The 22962-nt window shown below is 46.4% G+C and overlaps 1 protein-coding gene across 3 annotated transcripts in view; it reads right to left on the bottom strand.

Annotated features, from left to right (window-relative positions):
* Nucleotides 1-22962, bottom strand: part of LOC147113036 (serine/threonine-protein phosphatase PP1-beta catalytic subunit) — a 123883-nt gene that overhangs the window by 23970 nt on the left and 76951 nt on the right. For all 3 annotated transcript variants that reach the window (XR_015079618.1, XM_085997906.1, XM_085997905.1), the window contains exon 3: nt 8965-9195. Coding sequence is in view for 2 of the 3 variants with exons in the window: in XM_085997906.1 (XP_085854032.1) it covers nt 8965-9195 (231 nt within the window). In the remaining variant the exon portion in view is untranslated. The remainder of the gene's footprint in view (nt 1-8964; nt 9196-22962) is intronic.

Genomic DNA, 22962 nt, shown 5'->3' on the forward strand with positions numbered 1-22962 from the left:
CGCCCCATTTGGGGCGCTATTACCGGCGGTGCGCAAAGTTTAGCACCTGGCGCTAATTATTGCCTCCGACAGCAAACTTGGCTTTTATCGCCCCTGGAGGTGATTGGAGCGCTAAATCAGGCGCTACACACCTCTCAAGGCGCTAACGCTGAGGAGCAAGGCGCTACCTCAGAGCGCTGGCGAAGCTCATGTGATTTCAGTCAGCAATGGAACACAGACACACTGGCACCGTCCAATTCTTAAAGGGGAGTTCTGACGAATGGTCATCGACCTGAAACGTTAACTCTGTTTCTCTCTTCACAGATGCTGCTTGACCTGCTGAGTTTCTCCTGCATTTTCTGTTTTTAATCTTAAAAAGGGGAGGGTTGATCTTGCTCTCCATCCACATCTTGCTCATTGCAGCCTTGAATCTCGGCCTGGAGAGACCTGTACATCAAATCTGCTGGAAAGAACAATGGAGAGACCCAGGGGAAGAGCTCAGAGCGCAGCCCCCATAGTCTCCTCTAAATCGATACAAGGAAGGGCAAATCAAAATGAACCTGCAAAGTGCTGCTCAGTACCCAAAACTCCTTCACACAGCGTTGAATCTCTCCAGAAGTCTCTCTCTATGCGTGGTGCAAAAATAACAAAAAAAGGCAGGAAGTGGTCGCGTTTAAATAGCGCTCCCCTAGTCCCTTTCTGACAGCATGATGCTCCCCTCAACCTGTCGTTGCTAGCGGCAGGTGGTAAGGCAGGGGGCGCCACTCAATTTCCGGTCCGGGGCGCTAACAGGGCGTTGCGCACTCGACTGACGTCACAATCTGCCGGTGCAGGAGATCGTGGCAGTAGTGTTTAGCGCCGCCGAAAAATGTCTAGTTAATTTCACGAGCGGCGCAAACATAGCTGCGCCCGGGCGCTAGTTACTTGGCACCCTCTTAAGGCACTAACGGGAGGCGCAAACAACTGAATTTTTCCCCCAATGACTTTTATATATTCAGTCAGTGGGAAACAATTAGAGCGCAGATCTTAATTAGAATAAGTAAATACTGAAGTAAAAGTATGAAATCAGTGTGTTTGTATTATGGGTTTTAACATCGGTGCACTGTTCCGAGGTGGTGTCGGCCTATTTCAACTGGAGTCGAGACCTAGAAGTATTAGAACTCTCAGATTGGCAGCAACTCTCGGGAATTCTGTTCTTACTGCCCGTTTGATTTTAATAGGGCGTTTCTGCTCATGCAGATAGCGAAAAACATCCTACTACAACAACAAAGCTACTCGAGACCATTGCCAAGGACAAAATTAATTCTCATTTGAGAAGCACGTGTTTGGCAAGAAAAATAAGGAAGTCACATATTACTTGGAAAATAAGAATCTAAATGGGGTAGAGGAGCAAAGGGATCTGGGAGTACAAATACACAAATTACTAAAAAGTAGTGACGCAGGTTAATAAGGGCATAAAAAAGCAAACCAGGCACTAGGGTTTACTTCTAGAGGGACAGAATTGAAGGAGAAATTCTGCTAAACTTGTATCGAACCCTGGTTAGACCACACTTCGAGTACCGTGCGCAGCTCTGGTCGCCAGATTATAAAAAGGATAAAGAGGCACTGGAGAGGGTGCAAAAAAAGATTTACAAGGATGATACCAGAAATGGGAGGTTATACCCATCAGGAAAGAATAAACAGGCTGGGTCTCTTTTCTCTTGAAAAGAGAAGGCGGAGGGGTAACCCAATAGAGGTCTTTAAAATTATGAAAGGTTTTTTATAGAGTAGACACAGAGAAAGTGTTTCCACTTGTGGGGAAGAGCTAAACTCGAGGCCATCAATATAAGATAGTCACTAAGAAATCAAATAGGGAATTCAGAAGAAACTTCTTAACCCAGTGGCTGGTGAGAATGTGGAACTTGCTACCACAGCGAGTGGTTGAGAATAGTATAGATGCATTTAAGGGGAGGCTAGATAAGCATATATGAGGGAGAAGGGGATAGAGGGTTCTGCTGATAGAAGAAGGATGGGAGGAGGCTCGAGTGGAGCAATAATGCTGGCATCGACTAATTGGGCTGAATGGCCTGGTTCAGTGCTGTATATTCTATGTAATTAATAACAATTAGCCAGCAGGGATTTGTTAAAGGCAAATAGTGTCTGACTAACCTGATTGAGTTCTTTGATGAAGTAACGGAAAGGGTTGAGGTTGTATATATGAACTTTTAAAGGCATTTGATCAAGTACCACTTAACAGATTTATTCGGAAAATAAAAGCACATGGCATTAAAGGGACAGCAGTAACTTGGGTACAAAATTGGCTAAGGGATAGGAGGCAGAGAGTAGTGGTGAACGGATGCTTTTCTCGTTATATATAAATGACCTAGACTTGGATATAGGGAGTACAATCTAAGTTTGCAGATGATACAAAACTTGACAACGTAGTGAATAGTGAACAGAGGCAGACTTCAGGAGGATGTAGACAGGCTGGTGAAATGGGCAGACACAATTTAATGCAGATAAGCGTGAAGTGAATATTTTGAGAGAAACAACATGGAGAGCCAGTATAATCTAAATGGTACTATTTTGAGGGAGGATGCAAGAGGGACCGGGGGTGGGTGCATATTCACAAATCCTTGAAGATGCCAGGGCAAGTTGATAAGGCAAGTAAGAAAGCATATGGGATACTTAGCTTTGTAAATAGGGGCGTTGAGTACAAAAACAAGGAAGTCATGCTAAACCTTTATAAATCACTGGTTAGGCCTCAGCTGGAGTATTGTGTCCAATTCTGAGCACCACACTTTAGGAAGGATGTCAAGGCCCTCAGGAGGGTACAGAGGAGGTTTACCATGATAATACCAGGGATAAGGGAATTCAGTTATGTGGAGAGACTGGAGAAGCTGGGATTGTTCTCCTTAGAGCAAAGGTTAAGACAAGACCTAACAGAGGCATTCAGAATTACGAGAGGTTTTGATAGAGGAAGTAGGGAGAACCTATTTCCTCTGCCAAGCAGGTCGGTAACCTGAGGTCATAGATTTAAAATAATTGGCAAAAGAACTAGAGGGGAAACGAGGAGAAATTTCTTCAGAGGGTTGTTAAGATCTGGAACGCACTACCTGAAAGTGTGGTGGAATCAGATTCCATAGGAACTTTCAAGAGGCAATTGGACATGTACTTGGAGAACTAATTTGCAAGGTTATGGGGGAAAAAGCTGGGATGCGAGACTAAATCAGATAGCTTTTTCCAAAGAGCACAGCAGGCCAAATGGCCACCTTCTGTGCTGCAAGATTCTATACTCCTTATATTTGAATAGCCTGGAGTCCTGGATTTCTCCGTCATTGGGATTATGCTGTTCTGCTGGACTACACTGCAAGACTCGACTGCCGGAACTCTGTTCCTCAGTCGCCTCAAGTTTTGAGGTAACGTCTTCTAGCCTACAACCCATGCCCCACCGGCGGAACAGGCTCGAGGGGCCGAATGGCCTACTCCTGCTCCTATCTTCTATGTTTCTGGTGGAGCGGAACTTTAAGGACTGGATTTCACCAGCCCTGAGGAGGTGGGACTGCTGGGAAAGTCAAAGAGAATGGGAGCGGGTCCCGAACCCGCCTCAAACATATCTTCCCAGGAGTCGGGTTCCCGATTTGTGCAGGGACACGACTCCTAGTGGCAGGAAGAGGATTATAGCCACTTAACTGCCTGTTAACAGGTAGTTGTTATCAGGCAGTTAAGAGGCTTTTTCCAATTTTTTGACTGCTGCTGCGGGCTTCCAGACGTTGAGGAACCCTGTCAAGGTAAGTAAGGTGTGCTATAGGTCTGTTATGTTGGTGTTTGGATGACAGCTGCAGAAGTGGTGTGAAGCATGCAATGGGAGATCAGAGGTAAGGAAATGTTGGGAAAGTAATTTTTAATGTGATTAGATGTTTCTGCAGGTGACAAGCTGTGAAGTGTTTGTGTAGCCCCATCTCATCGGGAGAAGTGACAGATGGCTTCTGCAATCTCAGCTGCCATCTGTTTTATTCTAAGGAGAGAGTAATTGGAGAGGCTAGGTGAAAGGGCTCACCTGTGTACAGTGATTGTCAGTGTTTGACAGCACCTCAATGCTGTCAAACACTGACAATTCATCTGTCAAACAAGATGCCTTTAAGAAAACCGGCAGATGAAGCGTCATCAACTGACGTCATGGGACACCGGCTTTCCCTTAATTGACCGGCAAGCCCGCAGGGCGGACTTAACAAGGCCAATCAGGGCAAAATAGCGTCTGTTCGTCAGACATCGCTGGGAGCAGGACTAGAACCTGGAAGGCAGCAGTCATGCCCCCAACTTGTCTTGGTAAGTAAAATCCAGCCCGAAGGGTTTTTTTGAGTCACCGAGTCCCACAATATTGAAATGACTGGGTGAAACCATTCATTTTTTTTGTCTGCCAACATTGGACACTCTAAGTGGCAGTACAATCACAAAAAATCAACATAATCCAGGAGTTTTCACATTCAAAACTAAAAAGACTAACATTGGTACCACCTGCTATATTTATACTATGTTTCAGAAGTTGAGTTGGATCTATAATCAAACAATTCCAACTTTTGAAGTGCATTATATATTCAAGTATCCTTCAGATCAAAAGAGGCACAAGAGACACCCACCTGAGGGATTCATTTATATTGTTTGTACCTAGTCATGGTCATAATGATCAATTACCCCATTACACCCACTCCATCCTTCCTAATACGGAGAGTTATCTATTGGTGGTGAGCAGAACCTTGTCCTTTCCCACTGGAAGGGCTGGGAAGGAGCAGGCAATTCCAAGGCACTCGATTGCATCCCAGAGCAGCTGGTTACACAGCACCATCAGCAGAGACCTGGGAGCCGGCCATCTGGCTACTCACTCTCCCCATGACATTCTAGGTCACTGACATCAGAAGAGCGATGCAGAATACCAGAGTTCACAAATAGGTCAAGGTCTTAAAACGGTAATCTAATGACCTAATGCACGTAGTCTACTGAAAGTGTGAAATGTGCACAGCTCACAAACTAGCTAACCAAGGATTAGCATTCATCCATGGCGTCAGATCAAAAAGAAAACTGAACGGCTTCATAAACCAAAAACTAGTTTCTTCTTTTAAAGTAGAAAGATAGATCTCAGATGTGTAATACCAACCATCACAGTCAGTGTTTCAGGGCTGGGGGCAGGGTCCATGAATCAGTGTAGGTGGACAAAATCAACTCGGATCAATTTCCCATTGAGCTCCTACCCAAGTCTGGCTGTGGCGATTCCTGCTGCTGCATATTGTATTGAGAATTACTATTACCAACAGTATCCCATGAACAGAATCACTTCACAGCAGCACTCGGGTAGGAGTGGCACTGAGGAAAGGATGGCACCGAAGGGAGAGGAAGGGCTGAAGTGGACGATATTGAAGGGGGAGAAGGGAAGGGGACAGAAATATGGAGCAGTGCTTCGGAGTGTGGGCTGAAGAAAGAAGTCAGGATTAGTTGGGTTGTGTGGTGAGGGGAAAAAAGGGAAAAGTGCAGCTTGAATTAAGGGAATAGGGTCAGGGAGGAATAGAGTGGCAGTGGAATGATAGTGCAGGCTAGAATGAGACAGGTGGAAGAGTACCAGCTGAACTGGATTGGAAAACAAGAGTGCCAGATTCCATTGAGGGGCTGGCAGAAGAGTGTCAGAGTGAATATAACCAGGAGATAGAGAAGAGTGTCAGGTTGAATATAACCGGGAGATGGAGAAGAGTGTCAGGGTGAATATAACCGGGAAATGGAGAAGAGCGTCAGGGTGAATATAACCGGGAAATGGAGAAGAGTGTCAGAGTGAATATAACCAGGAGATAGAGAAGAGTGTCAGGTTGAATATAACCGGGAGATGGAGAAGAGTGTCAGGGTGAATATAACTGGGAAATGGAGAAGAGTGTCAGGGTGAATATAACCGGGAAATGGAGAAGAGTGTCAGGGTGAATATAACCGGGAAATGGAGAAGAGTGTCAGGGTGAATATAACCGGGAGATGGAGAAGAGTGTCAGGGTGAATATAACCGGGAGATGGAGAAGAGTGTCAGGGTGAATATAACCGGGAGATGGAGAAGAGTGTCAGGGTGAATATAACCAGGAAATGGAGAAGAGTGCCAGAGTGAATATAACTGGGAGATGGAGAAGAGTGTCAGGGTGAATATAACCGGGAGATGGAGAAGAGTGCCAGAGTGAATATAACCGGGAGATGGAGAAGAGTGTCAGAGTGAACATAACCGGGAGATGGAGAAGAGTGTGTCAGGGTGAATATAACCGGGAGATGGAGAAGAGTGCCAGAGTGAATATAACCGGGAGATGGAGAAGGGTGTCAGAGTGAATATAACCGGGAGATGGAGAAGAGTGCCAGAGTGAATATAACTGGGAGATGGAGAAGAGTGTCAGGGTGAATATAACCGGGAGATGGAGAAGAGTGCCAGAGTGAATATAACCGGGAGATGGAGAAGGGTGTCAGAGTGAACATAACCGGGAGATGGAGAAGAGTGTGTCAGGGTGAATATAACCGGGAGATGGAGAAGAGTGTCAGGGTGAATATAACCGGGAGATGGAGAAGAGCGTCAGGGTGAATATAACCGGAAGATGGAGAAGAGTGTCAGGGTGAATATAACCGGGAGATGGAGAAGAGTGCCAGAGTGAATATAACCGGGAGATGGAGAAGGGTGTCAGAGTGAACATAACCGGGAGATGGAGAAGAGTGTGTCAGGGTGAATATAACCGGGAGATGGAGAAGAGTGTCAGGGTGAATATAACCGGGAGATGGAGAAGAGCGTCAGGGTGAATATAACCGGAAGATGGAGAAGAGTGTCAGAGTGAATATAACCGGGAGATGGAGAAGAGTGCCAGGGTGAATATAACCGGGAGATGGAGAAGAGTGCCAGAGTGAATATAACTGGGAGATGGAGAAGAGTGTCAGGGTGAATATAACCAGGAAATGGAGAAGAGTGCCAGAGTGAATATAACTGGGAGATGGAGAAGAGTGTCAGGGTGAATATAACCGGGAGATGGAGAAGAGTGCCAGAGTGAATATAACCGGGAGATGGAGAAGGGTGTGTCAGGGTGAATATAACCGGGAGATGGAGAAGAGTGTCAGGGTGAATATAACCGGGAGATGGAGAAGAGTGTCAGGGTGAATATAACCAGAAGATGGAGAAGAGTGTCAGGGTGAATATAACTGGGAGATGGAGAAGAGTGTCAGAGTGAACATAACCGGGAGATGGAAGAGAGTGTCAGGGTGAATATAACCAGGAGATGGAGAAGTGGGAGAGTGAATATAACCGGGAGATGGAGAAGAATGCTAGCATGAACTGGGAGGGTTGGAATGAGAGCATCTCTGGGGAGAGGGTAGGGATTTAGGTGGGCTGGAAGGGGTCGTGTACAATGTTCTGCTTTAGCTGTGCGGCTGATCTGCAGCTCCCGTGCAGGCCGCTCAACGGCGTTCTAATGGCAATAACCGTGCATGCGCGGTAATGTGAATGGGCTGCGCAGCCCCCCAAAAATTAGCGGAAACATTGGTGTATCTCTGAACTAGAGAGTGGGGGTGGTTTGGACGTGGGAGAGACTGTTCAAATAACCTGGTTGATCTGTTGAATATCCAAGCATCACTTCGATTTTTATTTTAAAAACAAAAAATTGTGAAGTGTAAAAATGCTCAAAAGTTACCAGAACACATCATTTTAATGTTAAAAATTTAAACATTTCCAGTAGCACACATTCAATTTTTGGATTTCCCTTCAGCTTTTTAATTTAGATGTTTTTCCCTCCAATACAAGTGAAGGAATGTTAGATATACAATACTAAAGTTACAATTCCCATGTACAGACAAAATTGACGGGTAGCAAAAGACCAGCTGGTCCACCAAGCCCCCACACCATGATTACACAGGATATACGGCACAGAAACAGGCCATTCGGCTCAACCAGTCCATGCCAGCGTTTATGCTCCACTCGAGCCTCCTCCCGTCTTTCCTCATCTAAGTCTATCAGCATAAACCTCTATTCCCTTTTCCCTCATGCTTATCTAGCCTCCTCTTAAATGCATCGAGACCAATCTCGCTCTAAACTAAACTTGTACCAGGAGTGGGGTTTGAACGCACACAAACATATCCACTGGGTCTCAAGTCCAACACCTTAACCACTCGTCCATTCTGATGTTGGTTGGGTAACAGAGTACAGGAAACTTTGGTTTATCTGGAGGTTAACTGTCCGGAATGCTCGATCCACCGGCGAAATTCAGGAGTCAGTTCAGTAAGTTTTTTTTCTTTTCGTTGCTTTTTTTCCACCAGTCAGGCTCTGCAAGGTCTAGCTAAAGCTGTTGCTTAGCTACAAAGACGCTTGCAAGCTACGGCCGACTGTTTAGAAGCTGTGCAACAGGGTTTGTTGCTAGATACGGAGCTTTTGAGCTCAAAAGCTCCGTATGTTTTAACATTACTGCTGGTTTGTCCGGCAGTTTTGATGGGACGGCAACAGCTCAGTCCCGTCGGTGCCGGATATCAAAGTTTCCTGTATGTGGGCAGCTGGTGACAGTACCAGATGCCCCAAATCTGAGCAACACAATAAATGCAGTTTATACCTTTTTATTAATAAACAGTAAATGTCAAGAAATATAAATCAAGTCGAGTTTGGATAAAACTGTCCAAGTTTATTTCTTCCTGTTTTACATCAGATGCACTTAGATTAGTGCCTTGCAATCACAGAGCAACAGAACTCACGGTATATCATAAAGCTTGTTTAAAAAAATATAATTTGTTTATTTTCAGGCTGGAACGCTGCAATTTTTTCAATGTTTTATTTTAAGCTATTCCCCCAGTCAGACATGGTGTTTGGATGTTAAAGCTGCAGATTACGTTACACACAATTCTAGATACAAACACTAATTTATTTTAACATGGCTACTTGCCCATTGAAAATATCATACAATATGCCAATAATGCCACTCAACAAATTAAACACTAAAGAAACAGTAGCTGGGTACTCACATTCATCGTAGAAGCCATAGATGCGATTGATGCTGGCGCACTCATGATTTCCCCGCAAAAGGAAGAAGTTTTCTGGGTATTTGATCTTGTACGCTAGTAGGAGACAAATGGTCTCCAGAGACTGTTTCCCTCGATCTACATAGTCTCCCAAGAACAAGTAGTTTGCTTCAGGTGGAAACCCTCCATATTCAAACAACCTCAGGAGGTCTGTGTACTGTCCATGAATGTCACCTAAAATAATGGAATAGGAGGTTAAAAAACTACAATGGTTTCCACAATGTCGATCCAATATTCCATAGCATTTTTATCTGTATTGAGTACACCTTCCCAATCTTCTTAAATTGCTTTAACCACATTAAAGCATTTTGGTCCTATTTTGTCATATATTTGGGAGAAGAATGTCAAAAATTTGGGTATACAAGATCTGCTGCAAGGGAAGGATAGTCAACCAGATACAGTTGAGAAGAACAGTATTTCCAGATTAAAACTTCAAGATTCTTTTAACATGATTTAGTGTTTTTTTTTTGTAAATCTTGGTAGGAACCTGGAAGCAGCTACAACATCTTCTGGTCCATATACTGGATCACTAATGTCAGGAACCACTCTCTTCTGTCCAGTTCTTCAGGACACAGAAACCGAGTCTTTTGCAGAGTCAATAAATCAGATAAGGAGTAGAAAGTCTTACAAAACAGAACTACGGTCAGAAAAATTCTGCACTTTTGTGATGGGTGGGTCATTTCTTTTCAAATGTTTGAGGTCACTAGCATGGTGGATAGGGGAGTGTCCGTGGATGTTGCCTATATAGACTACCAGAGGCATTTGATAAGGCTGTGCACAAGAGATTAGTAGCAAAAAATGAGAGCCCATGGAATTGCAGATAACCTTGTGATATGGGTTGGTATTATTTGAGGTAGGAGACAGAGTAGGCATAAAGAGTTTGTTCTCTGATTGGCAGGATGTGGGAAGTAGTGTTCCCCAGGCATCTGTACTTGGGCCTCAGCTTTTCCCCATATATATTGGCTTGGATGAAGGAATAGAGAGCTGTATATCCAAGTTTGCAGATGACACCAAGTTAGATGGCACAGTAAATTGTGTGAATGGAAGGAGCAAGTTACAAAAGGGACACAGTCAGACGACGTGAGTGGACAAAACCATGGCAGATCGAGTTCAATGTGGGGTTGCGAGATCATCTGTGTTGGATTTGAGAAAGATAAAATCAGAAAAAAAAATTAAATGGTGAGAGACTAGGAGCTATGGAGGACCAAAGGGGTTTAGGCGTCCATGTACAAATCACTAAAAAGTGATGCACAGGTACAAAAAACAAATCAAAAAGGCTAATGAAATGTTGGATTTTTATGTCAAGGGGATTAGAATTCAAGTGAGGAAGTTTTGCTTTAGTTGTACATAGCCTTGGTCAGACCCCATAAGATGTACTAAAAACAAAAATGGAAACACTCAGCAGATCAGTCAGCATGCGCGGCGAGAGCAAGAATTGACGTTTCAGGTCGATGGCTTTGGAAGGGGTACAGCGCAGATTCAACAGGGCTTAAAGGGTTAAATTATGAGGACAGGTTGCATAAATTTGGCTTGTATTTCCTTGAGTTTAGATGGTTGAGGGATGATGATCAGAATAAGAGCAGTGAAATCTGGAAGCACTTTTTTTTTCCCCCACCAAAGCTAGTGGAAATCTGTAACTCACTTCCTCAAAAGGCTGTAGATGCTGGGTCAGTTGAAATTTTCAAGGCATAGATTGATAGACATTCGTCAGATAATGGTATCAAGGAATATGGAATAAAAGCAGGTAAATGGACTGGAGGTACAGTACAAATATTATTTAATTGAATAGCAGAACAGGCTTGAGGGGCTGAATGGCCTGCTCCTGTTCCTTTGATGGTGTACTTGAATGGAGTTTGTACCAGTGGGCATGGGCAAACGGAGACATGGAAATAACACAAAGTACTGAGCTTGGACTGGCCTGCCAGCACTTAGTGCCATGCTGGGTAGACATACAGCAACGTTTGCTTACATTGAGTTATTTTAAAATTTGCATTAGCAAACCACTTCAAAAAGCAGCTGGACGGAGATTCTTCAGAGCTTCTAAAAGGCTATATGTGGCAATTGGCCAATCCTGGATCCAATGGTTAGGATATTGGCTGCAGCGGGGGAAGGAAGAAAAAGAAATATTTCTGCAGGAGCAAGCACCTCTAACCTTATTGGAGCAAAATGATTTCATTTTTATATATATATATTTTTTTTTTTTTTTTTTAAACTGGCTTCTGCATGCAGCTCACACATGACATGTCCATCCTGGACTGTAAATAACAGGCGCCTATCTTGATTCTAACTGACAGTTATATATTTAACATTTATTTTTAGTTGCATCTTTAAAGCATGGCTTAGTAATAAATTTGGCACAACTGAAAACAATGACTGCATCTTATTTACAATGTCTTCACGCCTAAAGACTTTGTATTAATAATGTAGACTTCAAAAACCATGTAATCCATTTATTCCACGATGTCAGAAATAATCCTGCTCTAACCCATAGTAACATTCACAGATTGCAGAGAGAGCTCACTTGGAGATGGGATCATGGGTTAGTGCTTTCTACAATTTCCTTATGGAGAGTTATTGAGGCATGAAGATGGAATGCTACTAGCCTCACTGTTTGGGCAGACACCAAGCCCTGTTCCTAACACAGACATGCTGCCACTTTACCTAAAACCTTTATTTATAAACAGCAGCAGACAGTGTCACCCTTCACGTTTTGCGAGGAAATTCCTCGGAGCAGCCCCTGCTCCAAGGAATGCACTAATTCACCAAAGTGCAGCACAAACCCCGCCACTCGGCCAGCCCGGGGGCGGGGGCCCGCCACACGCCCAGCCCGGGGGCGGGGGCCCGCCACACGCCCAGCCCGGGGGCGGGGGCCCGCCACACGCCCAGCCCGGGGGCGGGGGCCCGCCACACGCCCAGCCCGGGGGCGGGGGCCCGCCACACGCCCAGCCCGGGGGCGGGGGCCCGCCACACGCCCAGCCCGGGGGCGGGGGCCCGCCACACGCCCGGGGGCGGGGGCCCGCCACACGCCCGGGGCCGGGGGCCCGCCACACGCCCAGGGCCGGGGGCCCGCCACACGCCCAGGGCCGGGGGCCCGCCACACGCCCAGGGCCGGGGGCCCGCCACACGCCCAGGGCCGGGGGCCCGCCACACGCCCAGGGCCGGGGGCCCGCCACACGCCCAGGGCCGGGGGCCCGCCACACGCCCAGGGCCGGGGGCCCGCCACACGCCCAGCCGGGGGCCCGCCACACGCCCAGCCGGGGGACGGGGACCCGCCACACGCCCAGCCAAGGGACGGCCTGTGCCGGCTCTCTGACAGAGCTATCTAATTAGTCACATTCCCAGCCTTTTCCCCACAGCCCTATAAATTTTTCTTCAAGTATACATCAAATTCCCTTTTGAAAGTTATTATTGAATCTGCTTCCACCAGCCTTTCAGGCAGTGCAGTGCATTCCAGATCATAACATCTCGCTGCGTTAAAAAAAAAATTCTCATCTCGCCTCTGGCTCTTTTGCCAATTACCATAGATGTATTGTAATGATTTTTGCCAGTCTTGTACTTTCCTACATCTTGTCTTGTACAGTACATACACATACTTGCCCCATTACCCTGTCCAGTAACTTCAGTGCACATCGTCCACCGGCCAGCTGACATGATGGTGTAAATGGTTACGGTACTGGACTAGTAACCCAGAGGTCGTGAGTATAAGTGCTGCGATAAGTTGTAAAATTCAATTTGGTAACTTTTGGGCTCGCACCAAATTTTGGTATGACTGGAGCAGCGGCGGCAGCAAGGAGGCAGAGTATAAATCGAGCGGGAGGCCCAGAGAAAGTGCAGACCAATCAGCGGCAGCAGTGAGGAGGCAGAGTATAAGAACATAAGAACTAGGAGCAGGAGTAGGCCAATCGGCCCCTTGAGCCTGCTCCGCCATTCAATAAGATCATGGCTGATCTGATCCTAACCGCCAATCTACTATCACAGAACCATCTCCTGAATCTAACAGAATTAGACACACGAAATAGGAGAAGGATCAGGCTACACGGCCCCTGGGCCCGCTCCGCTACCCACAGGGCCATGACCGATCCGAACCTAGACTCATGTCCAAATTCCTGCCCGCTCCCCATAACCCTTAATTCCCTTTTCTTCTAGGAAACTGTCTATTTCTGTTTTAAATTTATGTAATGATGTAGCTTCTACAGCTTTTTGGGGCAGCATATTCCATGGACCTACCACCCTCTTAGTGAAGTAGTTCCTCCTCATCTCAGTTTTGAAAGAGCAGCCCCTTATTCTAAGACTATGCCCCCTAGTTCTAGTTTCACCCATCATCGGGAACATCCTCCCCGCATCCACCCGATCCAACCCCTTCACAATCTTATACGTTTCAATAAGATCGCCTCTCATTCTTCTGAACTCCAATGAGTAGAGTCCCAATCTACTCAACCTCTTCTCATATGTCCATCCCCTCATCATAGAGTCACAGAGTCATAGAGTTTTACAGCACAGAAAGAGGCCCTTCGGCCCATCGTGTCTGCACCGCCCATCCATCCCTGTCCAGTCTAATCCCATTTTCCAGCATTTGGTCCATAGCCTTGTATGCAATGGCATTTCAAGTGCTCATCCAAATGCTTCTTGAATGTTGTGAGGGTTCCTGCCTCTACCACCCTTTTAGGCATTGAGTTCCACATTCCAACCACCCTCTGGGTGAAAAAGTTCCTCCTCAAATCCCCTCTAAATCTCCTGCCTCATCCCCGGGATTAACCGAGTGAACCTTCTTTGTACTGACTCGAGAGCAAGTATGTCTTTTCTTAAGTATGGACACCAAAACTGTATGCAGTATTCCAGGTGCGGTCTCACCAATACCATGTACAACTGAAGCAATACCTCCCTATTTTTATATTCTATCCCCCTAGCAATAAAAGCCAACATTCCATTGGCCTTCTTAATCACTTGCTGCACCTGCATACTAACCTTTTGCGTTTCATGCACCAGGACCCCCAGATCCCTTTGTACTTCAGTACTTTCCAGTTTCTTGCCATTAAGATAATAACTTGCTCTACGATTTTTCCTGCCAAAGTGCATAACCTCACACTTTCCAGTATTGTATTCCATCTGCCAAATCTCTGCCCACTTACTTAGCCTGTCTATGTCCCTTTGCAGGTTTTTGATGTCCTCCTCACTCACTACTTTCCCTCCCATCTTAGTATCATCTGCAAACTTTGATAAGTTACACTCGGTCCCCTCCTCCAAATCGTTAATATAGATTGTAAAGAGTTGGGGACCCAGCACTGACCCCTGCGGAACACCACTAGTCACTGATTGCCAGTCTGAGAATGAACCATTTATCCCAACTCTCTGCCTTCTGTTAGATAGCCAATCCTCTATCCATGCCAGAATATTACCCCCAATCCTGTGATTTTTTATCTTAAGCAATAATCTTTTGTGTGGCACCTTGTCAAATGCCTTTTGGAAGTCTAAATACACTACGTCCACTGGTTCACCTTTATCCACCCTATATGTTACTTCCTCAAAGAACTCCAGCAAATTTGTCAAACATGACTTCCCCTTCATAAAACCATGCTGACTTTGTCCTATTAAATTATGATTATCCAAATGTCCTGTTACTGTCTCCTTAATAATGGACGCCAAAATTTTACCTACCACAGATGTTAGGCTAACCGGTCTATAGTTTCCAGCCTTCTGTCTGCTGCCCTTTTTAAATAAGGGTGTTACATTAGCAGTTTTCCAATCTGCCGGGACCTTTGCTGAGTCCAGGGAGTATTGGAAAATTACTAATGCATCCACAATCCCTACCGCCACTTCCCTCAAGACCCTAGGATGTAAGCCATGAGGTCCAGGTGATTTATCTGCCTCGAGTCCCATTATTTTACCGAGTACCACTTCCTTAGTGATTTTGATCGTGTTTAGCTCCTCCCCCCCATAGCCCCCTGTTTGTCCAGTGTTGGGATATTCTTCGTGTCCTCTACTGTAAAGACGGATACAAAATATTCAGTGTTTTTGCCATCTCCATATTTCCCACCATTAATTTCCCGGTCTCATCCTCTAAGGGACCAACATTTACTTTAGCCACCCTTTTTCTTTTTATATAACTATAAAAACTCTTTCTATCTGTTTCTATATTTTTTGCTAATTTACTTTCATAATCGAGCTTCCCTTTCTTAATCAATCTTTTTGTTATTTTTTGCTGTCTTTTAAAGTTTTCCCAATCCTCTATCCTCCCACTAGATGTGGCTACCTTATATGCCCTTGTTTTTAGTCGAATACTATCCTTAATTTCTTTACTTAGCCACGGATGGCTGTCTTTTCTTTTACACCCTTTTCTTCTCAGTGGAATATTTTTTTTTTGGAAGTTGTAAAATAACTCCTTAAATGTACACCACTGATCATGTATCGTCTTACCCTTTAATCTATTTTCCCAATCCACTCTACTCAATTCCACTCTCATACCTTCATAGCCTCCTTTATTCAAGCTTAGCACGCTTGTTTGAGATCCAACCTTCTCACCCTCTAATTGAATATGGAATTCAACCATGTTATGGTCACTCATTCCAAGGGGATCCTTTACTAGGACATTTTTAATTAATCCTGTCTCGTTACACAGGACCAGATCTAAGGTTGCTTGCCCCCTGGTCAGTTCAGTTACATACTGCTCAAGAAACCCATCCCTAATACACTCAATGAACTCCTCCTCAAGGCAGCCCTGCCCAATTTGATTTGTCCAATTAATATGATAGTTAAAATCCCCCATAATTATAGATGTTCCCTTATTACAAGCCTCAACTATTTCCTGATTGATACTCCGTCCAACAGAGTTGCAACTGTTCGGAGGCCTATAGACTACGCCCACTAGTGTTTTTTTCCCCCCTTATTATTCCTTATCTCCACCCAAACTGTTTCATTATCCTGATCTTTTGACCCAATATCATTTCTCTGTATTACAGTGATTCCTTCCTTTATTAACATAGCCACCCCACCTCCCCTTCCTTCCTGCCTGCCCTTCCTGATCGTTAAATAACCTGGTATGTTTAATTCCCAGGCATTGTCACCCTGCAGCCATGTTTCTGTAATGGCCACAAGATCATACCCATATGTAGTTATTTGTGCCATTAACTCGTCTATTTTGTTACGAATGCTACGTGCATTCAGATAGAGAACTTTCAAATATGTTTTGTGACACTTAGTTCCTGCTTTTGCCCTTTTTATTACTTTACCTTTTACTCCATACCTTCTGCCCCTTCCTGACACGCTCTGGTTTTTAATTTCCCCACTGCTACCTAAGTCTGTGACCTTCTCTGTTGTCATTTTTATTATTTGCTCTCTAGGAACCTCCCCCCCACTAGTTAGTTTAAAGCCCTCTCTACAGCCCTAGTTATATGATCCGCCAGGACTCTAGCCCCAGCACTGGCCAAGTGAAGCCCGTCCCAACGGAACAGCTCCCTCCTGCCCCAGTACTGGTGCCAGTGTCCCAGGAAGCAAAACCCATTTCTCCCACACCAGTCTTTGAGCCACGCATTTAACTCTCTAATTTTATTTGTCCTAGCCAAATTCGCTCGTGGCTCAGGTAATTATTACCCTTGAGGTTCTGTTTTTTAATTTGACCCCTAGCTGCTCATACTCCTTTAACAGAACCGGCTTTCTAGTCCTATCTACGTCGTTTGTACCAACATGGACCACGACAACTGGATCCACCCCCTCCCACTGCAAGTTTCTTTCCAGCCCAGAGGAGATGTCCTTAACCCTGGCACTGGGTAGGCAACACAGCCTTCGGGACTCTCGCTCTCGGCTGCAGGGAACTCTATCTATCCCCCTAATAATACTATCCCCTACCACTACAACATTTCTATTTACTCCCCCCTCTTGAATGGCCCCCCATTCCACGGTGCTGTGGCCAGGTTGCTCATCCACCCTGCAGTCCCTGCTCCCGTCCCCACAGGGAGTAAGAACCTCGAACCTGTTGGACAAGAGCAAGGGCTGCGGCTCCTCCAACACTACCTCCTGGATCCCCGTACCTGCCTCACTCATAGTCACACCATCCTGTCCCTGACCATGGGCTACATCTGAATTAATTAACTTCATAGGTGTGACCACCTCCTGAAACACAGAGTCCAGGTACTTCTCCCCCTCCCTGATGTGTCGCAGTGTCTGAAGCTCAGACTCCAGCTCATCAACACAGAGCTGGAGTTCCTGTAGCAGCAGACACTTGTCACAGACGTAATCACCGTGAGCCTGAATGGGGTCCACCGGCTCCCACATCTCGCAACAGTAACATCACCTGCTCCATTCTATGTAATTAATTAAATTTTTTATTGTTAGTTATGGACACCCTCTGCCCGATTTTAGATGCTAGTATCCCCTTTAATTAATTGGATTTAAATTAAATCAATCCCTCTAATTACACCAGTTAAATGGTTTACCAACAGTCACTCTGCACCAGAAAGGCCTTATTAACTACAACCCACAGAGTTAAAGTTTGAAAAGAGCACCTAACACCCCACTTACCCAAACTCTCAGCACTCTCTGCTGACTCGCACTCAGTGCTTGCTCACACTAGGACTGGTCTTTTTATACTGTTTGTTTGTTTACAGCCAAATGAGTCACCCCTGCTGATTGGTCTGCACTTTCTCTGGTTAGAAATCGAGCGGGAGGCCCAATCAGCGGTAGTACCTCCATTGAAAAACAACAACTGCAAAACAGCTAACGTGGCATTACAACCAGGGAAGGAGCCGATTGGTGAGTAGCTGGTAAGTGTTTCTAGTTAATAGCCTATTAAGTAAAGGCATGGCAGGACAGCTCAGTCCCGTGGAATGCACATCCTGTGCCATGTGGGGACTCCAGGACGCTTCCCGTGTCCTAGACAACCACATGTGCAGGAGGTATCATCAGCTGGAGGAGCTTGAGCAACAGCTGGCGTCACTGCAGTGCATCCTTGAGGCTGAGAGCTTCGTGGATAGCACGTTTCAGGAGGTGGTCACCTTGCAGATTGAGTGTGCAGGCAGAGGGGGAATGGGTAACCATCAGACAGAAGAGGACCTTCAGGCAGGTAGTGCAGGAGTGCATCTCGCTCTCCAACCAGTATTTGGTTCGGAGTACTGGTGAGCGCGATGGTTCCTCTGGGGAGTATAGCCAGAGCCAAGTCTGCGGCACCATGGATGGCTCAGCTGTACGGTGGGGGGTGGGAAAGAGGGAGGAGGAAGAAGAGTGGGAAAGCAATAGTGGTAGGGGATTCGGTAGTTAGAGGAGCAGACAGGCGTTTCTGCAGCCGCAGACGTGACTCCAGGATGGTATGTTCCCTGGTGCCAGGATCAAGGATGTCACTGAGTGGCTGCAGAACATTGAGGCGGGAGGCTGAGCAGCCAGAGGTTGTGATCCATATCAGTACCAACGACATAGGTAGAAAAAGAGGAACGAGTTCCTGCAGGCAGATTTCAGGGAGCTAGCAAAGAGATTAAAAAGCAGGACCTCAAAAGGTAGTAATCTCTGGATTACTCCCGGTGCCACGCACGAGTGAATATAGAAATAGGAGGATAGAGCAGATGAATGGATGGCTGGAGATGGTGCAGGAGGAAGGGCTTTAGATTCCTGGGGCATTAGGACCGGTTCTGGGGGTGGTGGGACTTGTACAGGCCAGACGGGTTGCACCTCAACAGGGCCGGAACCAATATCCTCGCGGGGAGGTTTGCGAGTGCTGTTGGGAGGGTTTAAACTAATTTGGCAGGGGTCTGCAGCTCACTTACCTTGTTTACAACACTTCGTGCATTCACACACACTGTAAACCCTTTCCCAGATGAGAGATACTTAAACTAATTGAAGCATCCCAGTGTTGCCTTGGTTGAGATCGACTAACTCTGCTCAGACTAGAGATTCGAATCGGTCTTTTAATTGGATGACATGTTAAACCTTGTACAATTGTGGCCAATAGAAACAAAAACCTTTGCAGCAAACAAACAATTGCAGCACTTTTGTAAGCAGAGGTTTAATAGTTTGCAGGCTATTATACGAAAACTGCAATGTGTCATTTTTTCTTGCATGGCTTACCTAAAATTAATATTGAAAATAAAGCCGGATCAAAGGCTCAATTTAATTTCAATTCAGCAGTTCCGATTACATTGGACATTCCTGTTTCAATTATTTGATTATTAATTATGAACTGAGGGGAAATTCTCTTGCACAGTGGGTATTTATTATAGGTTACTTACTTCAGTGATATTTACATCGTTGCCACTACTGAATGTTTTTTTGCAGTGGTGTTAAAAGCAATGGTGCCTGAATGAGTATGAAACATCAAGCTTGAGGATGCTTTTAAGGTTTCTAATGAAAAGTAGTAATTGGTTTTACTCCAATTTCCATCCAGCAATTGAAATGGGCCTTGATTCACAACCTTTATCCAGTATATTTATAAGCAGCCAATGACCTATTTTTTTATTTATTCGTTCCTGGGATGTGGGCATCGCTGGCAAGGCCAGCTTTTATTACCCATCCCTAATTGCCCTCGAGGTGGTGGTGGTTAGCCACCTTCTTGAACCACTGCAGTCCGTGTGGTGAAGGTACTCCCACAGTGCCGTTAGGGAGGTTCCAGGATTTTGACCCAGCGACGATGAAGAAATGGCGATATATTTCCAAGTCAAGGTGGTGTGTGACTTGGAGGGGAACTTGGAGGTGGTGGTGTTCCCATGCGCCTGCTGCCCTTGTCCTAAGTGGTAGAGGTCGTGGGTTTGGGAGGTGCTGCCGAAAAAGCCTTGGCGAGTTGCTGCAGTGCATCTTGTAGATGGTACACACTGCAACCACGGTGCGCCAGTGGTGGAGGGAGTGAATGTTTAAGGTGGTGGATGGGGTGCCAATCAAGTGTGCTGCTTTGTCCTGGATGGTGTCAAGTTTCTTTGAGTGTTGCTGGAGCTGTACTCATCCAGGCAAGTGGAGAGTATTCCATCACACTCCTGACTTGTGCCTTGTAGGTGGTGGAAAGGCTTTGGGGAGTCAGGAGGTGAGACACTCGCCACAGAATACCCAGCCTCTGACCTTGTAGCCACAGTATTTATGTGGCTGGTCCAGTTAAGCTGCTGGTCAACAGTGACCCCCAGGATGTTGGGGGATTCGGCGATGGTAATGCCGTTGAATGTCATGGGGCGGTGGTTAGATGTTCTCGTGGTGCGAATGTTACTAACCACTCATCAGCCCAAGCCTGAATGTTGTCCAGGTCTTGCTGCATGCGGGCATAGACTGCTTCATTATCTGAGGAGTTGGGAATGGAACTGAACACTGTGCAATCATCAGCGAACATCCCCACTTCTGACCTTATAATGGAGGAAAGGGCATTGATGAAGCAGCTGAAGATGGTTGGGCCTAGGACACTGCCCTGAGGAACACCTGCAGCAATGTCCTGCGGCCGAGAGGATTGGCCTCCAACAACCACAACCATCTTCCTTTGTGCTAGGTATGACTCCAGCCAGTGGAGAGTTTCCCCCCTCTCCGATTCCCATGGACTTCAATTTTACTAGGGCTCCTTGATGCCACACTCAGTCAAATGCTGCCTTGATGTCAAGAGCAGTCACTCGCACCTCACACCTGGAATTCAGCTCTTTTCTCCATGTTTGGTCCAAGGCTGTAATGAGGTCTGGAGCCGAGTGGTCCTGGCGAAACCCAAACTGAGCATCGGTGAGCAGGTATTTGGTGAGTAAGTGCCACTTGATAGCACGGTCGATGACACCTTCCACCACTTTTCTGATGGAGAAGTAATTGGCCGGTTTGGATTTGTGCTGCTTTTTGTGGCCAGGACATACCTGGGCAGTTTTCCACATAGTTGGATAGATGCCAGTGTTGTAGCTGTACTGGAACAGCTTGGCTAGAGGCGCTGATTATCTGGAGCACAAGTTTTCAGCACGATAGCCGCGCTGTATTCGGGGCCCGTAGTCCTTTGCTGTATCCAGTGCGCACAGCCATTTCTTGATATCACGTGGAGTGAATCGAATTGGCTGAAGACTGGCTTCTGTGATGGTGAGGACATCAGGAGGAGGCCAAAATGGATCATCTACTCTGGCTGAAGATGTCTTTTGCACTTGCGTGCAGGGCTCCGCCATCATTGAGGATGGGGATGTTCATGGAGACTCCTCCTCTCGTTAGTTGTTTAATGGTCCACCACCATTCACAACTGGATGTGCTAGGACTGCAGAGCTTTGATCTGGTCCGTTGATTGTGGGATCGCTTAGCCCTGTCTATAGCATGCTGCTTCCGTTGTTTAGCATGCATGTAGTCCTGTGTTGCAGCTTCCCCAGGTTGGCACCGCATTTTTAGGTACACCTGGTGCTGCTCCTGGCATGTTCTTCCACGTTCCTTATTGAACCAGGGTTGGTCACCTGGCTTGAGGGTAATGACAGAGTGAGGGATGTGCTCGGCCACGAGGTTACAGATTGTGGTGGAATTCAATTCCACTGCTGCCCCACAATGTCTCATGGATGTCAAGTTTTGACGCGCAATATCTGTTCTGAATCCAACCCATTTAGCGTGGTGGTATTGTCACAACACGATGGAGGGTGTCCTCAGTGTGAAGACAGGACTTTGTCTCCACAAGGACTGTGCAGTGGTCACTGCTACCAATACTGTCATGGACAGATGCATCTGCGACAGGTAGATTGGCGAGGGCGAGGTCAAGTAGGTTTCTCCCCTCATGTTGGTTCTCTCACCACCTGCTGCGGGCCCAGTCTGGCAGCTTTGCCCTTCAGGACTCAGCCAACTCAGTCAGTAGTGGTGCTACCGAGCCACACTCGGTGATGGAATTGAAGTCCTCCACCCAGAGTACATTCTGCGCCCTTGCTACTCTCAGTGCTTCTTCCAAGTGGTGTTCAACATGGAGGAGTACTGAATCATCAGCTGAGGGAGGGCGGTAGGTGGTAATCAGCAGGAGGTTTCCTTGCCCATATTTGACCTGATGCCGTGATACATCATGGGGTCCGGAGTCAATGTTAAGGACTCCCAGAGCCACTCCTTCCCGACTGTATATACTGTGACGTCACCTCTGCCGGTTGGACAGGACATACTCAGGGATGGTGATGGAGGAGTTTGGGACATTGGCTGAAAGGCATGATTCTGTGAGTATGACTATGTCAGTCTGTTCCTTGACTAGTCTGTGGGACAGCTCTCCCAATTGTGACACAAGTCCCCAGGTGTTAGGAGGAGGACTTTGCAGGGTGGACTGGGCTGGGTGTGCCTTTGTCGTGTCCAAGGCCGGTGCCAAGGTCAATGCTGGGTGGTCCGTCCGGTTTTAGACACATAGAAGCTAGGAGCAGGAGTAGGCCATTCGGCCCCTCGAGCCTGCTCCGCCATTCAATGCGATCATGGCTGATCATCCAAATTCAGTACCCTGTCCCTGCTTTCTCCCCATATCCCTTGATCCCTTTAGCCTTAAGAAATATATCCAACTCCTTCCTCAATATATTTAATGAATTGGCCTCTACTGCCTTCTGTGGTAGAGAATTCCACAGGTTCACCACTCTCTGGGTGAAGAAATTCCTCCTCAACTCTGTCCTAAATGGCCTACCCCTTATCCTTAGACTGTGACCCCTGGTTCTGGACTCCCCCGCCATCGGGAACATCCTTCCTGCATCTAGTCTGTCCAGTCCTGTTAGAATTTTATAAGTTTCAATGAGATCCCCTCTCATTCTTCTAAACTCCAGTGAGTACAAGCCCAATCGACCCAATCTCTCCTCATACGTCATTCCTGCCATCCCAGATATCAGCCTGGTGAATCTTTGCTGCACTCCCTCCATGGCAAGAACATCCTTCCTCAGAGAAGGCGACCAAAACTGCACACAATACTCAAGATGTGGTCTCACCAAGGCCCTGTACAACTGCAGCAAGACATCCTTGTTCCTGTACTCAAACCCTCTCGCTACGAAGGCCAACATACCATTTGCCTTCTTAACCGCCTGCTGC

The sequence above is a fragment of the Somniosus microcephalus genome, chromosome 9, assembly GCF_052327205.1.
Source record: "Somniosus microcephalus isolate GS21.2 chromosome 9, FLI_Smic_1.0, whole genome shotgun sequence".
In the NCBI taxonomy this organism is placed as follows: domain Eukaryota; kingdom Metazoa; phylum Chordata; class Chondrichthyes; order Squaliformes; family Somniosidae; genus Somniosus; species Somniosus microcephalus.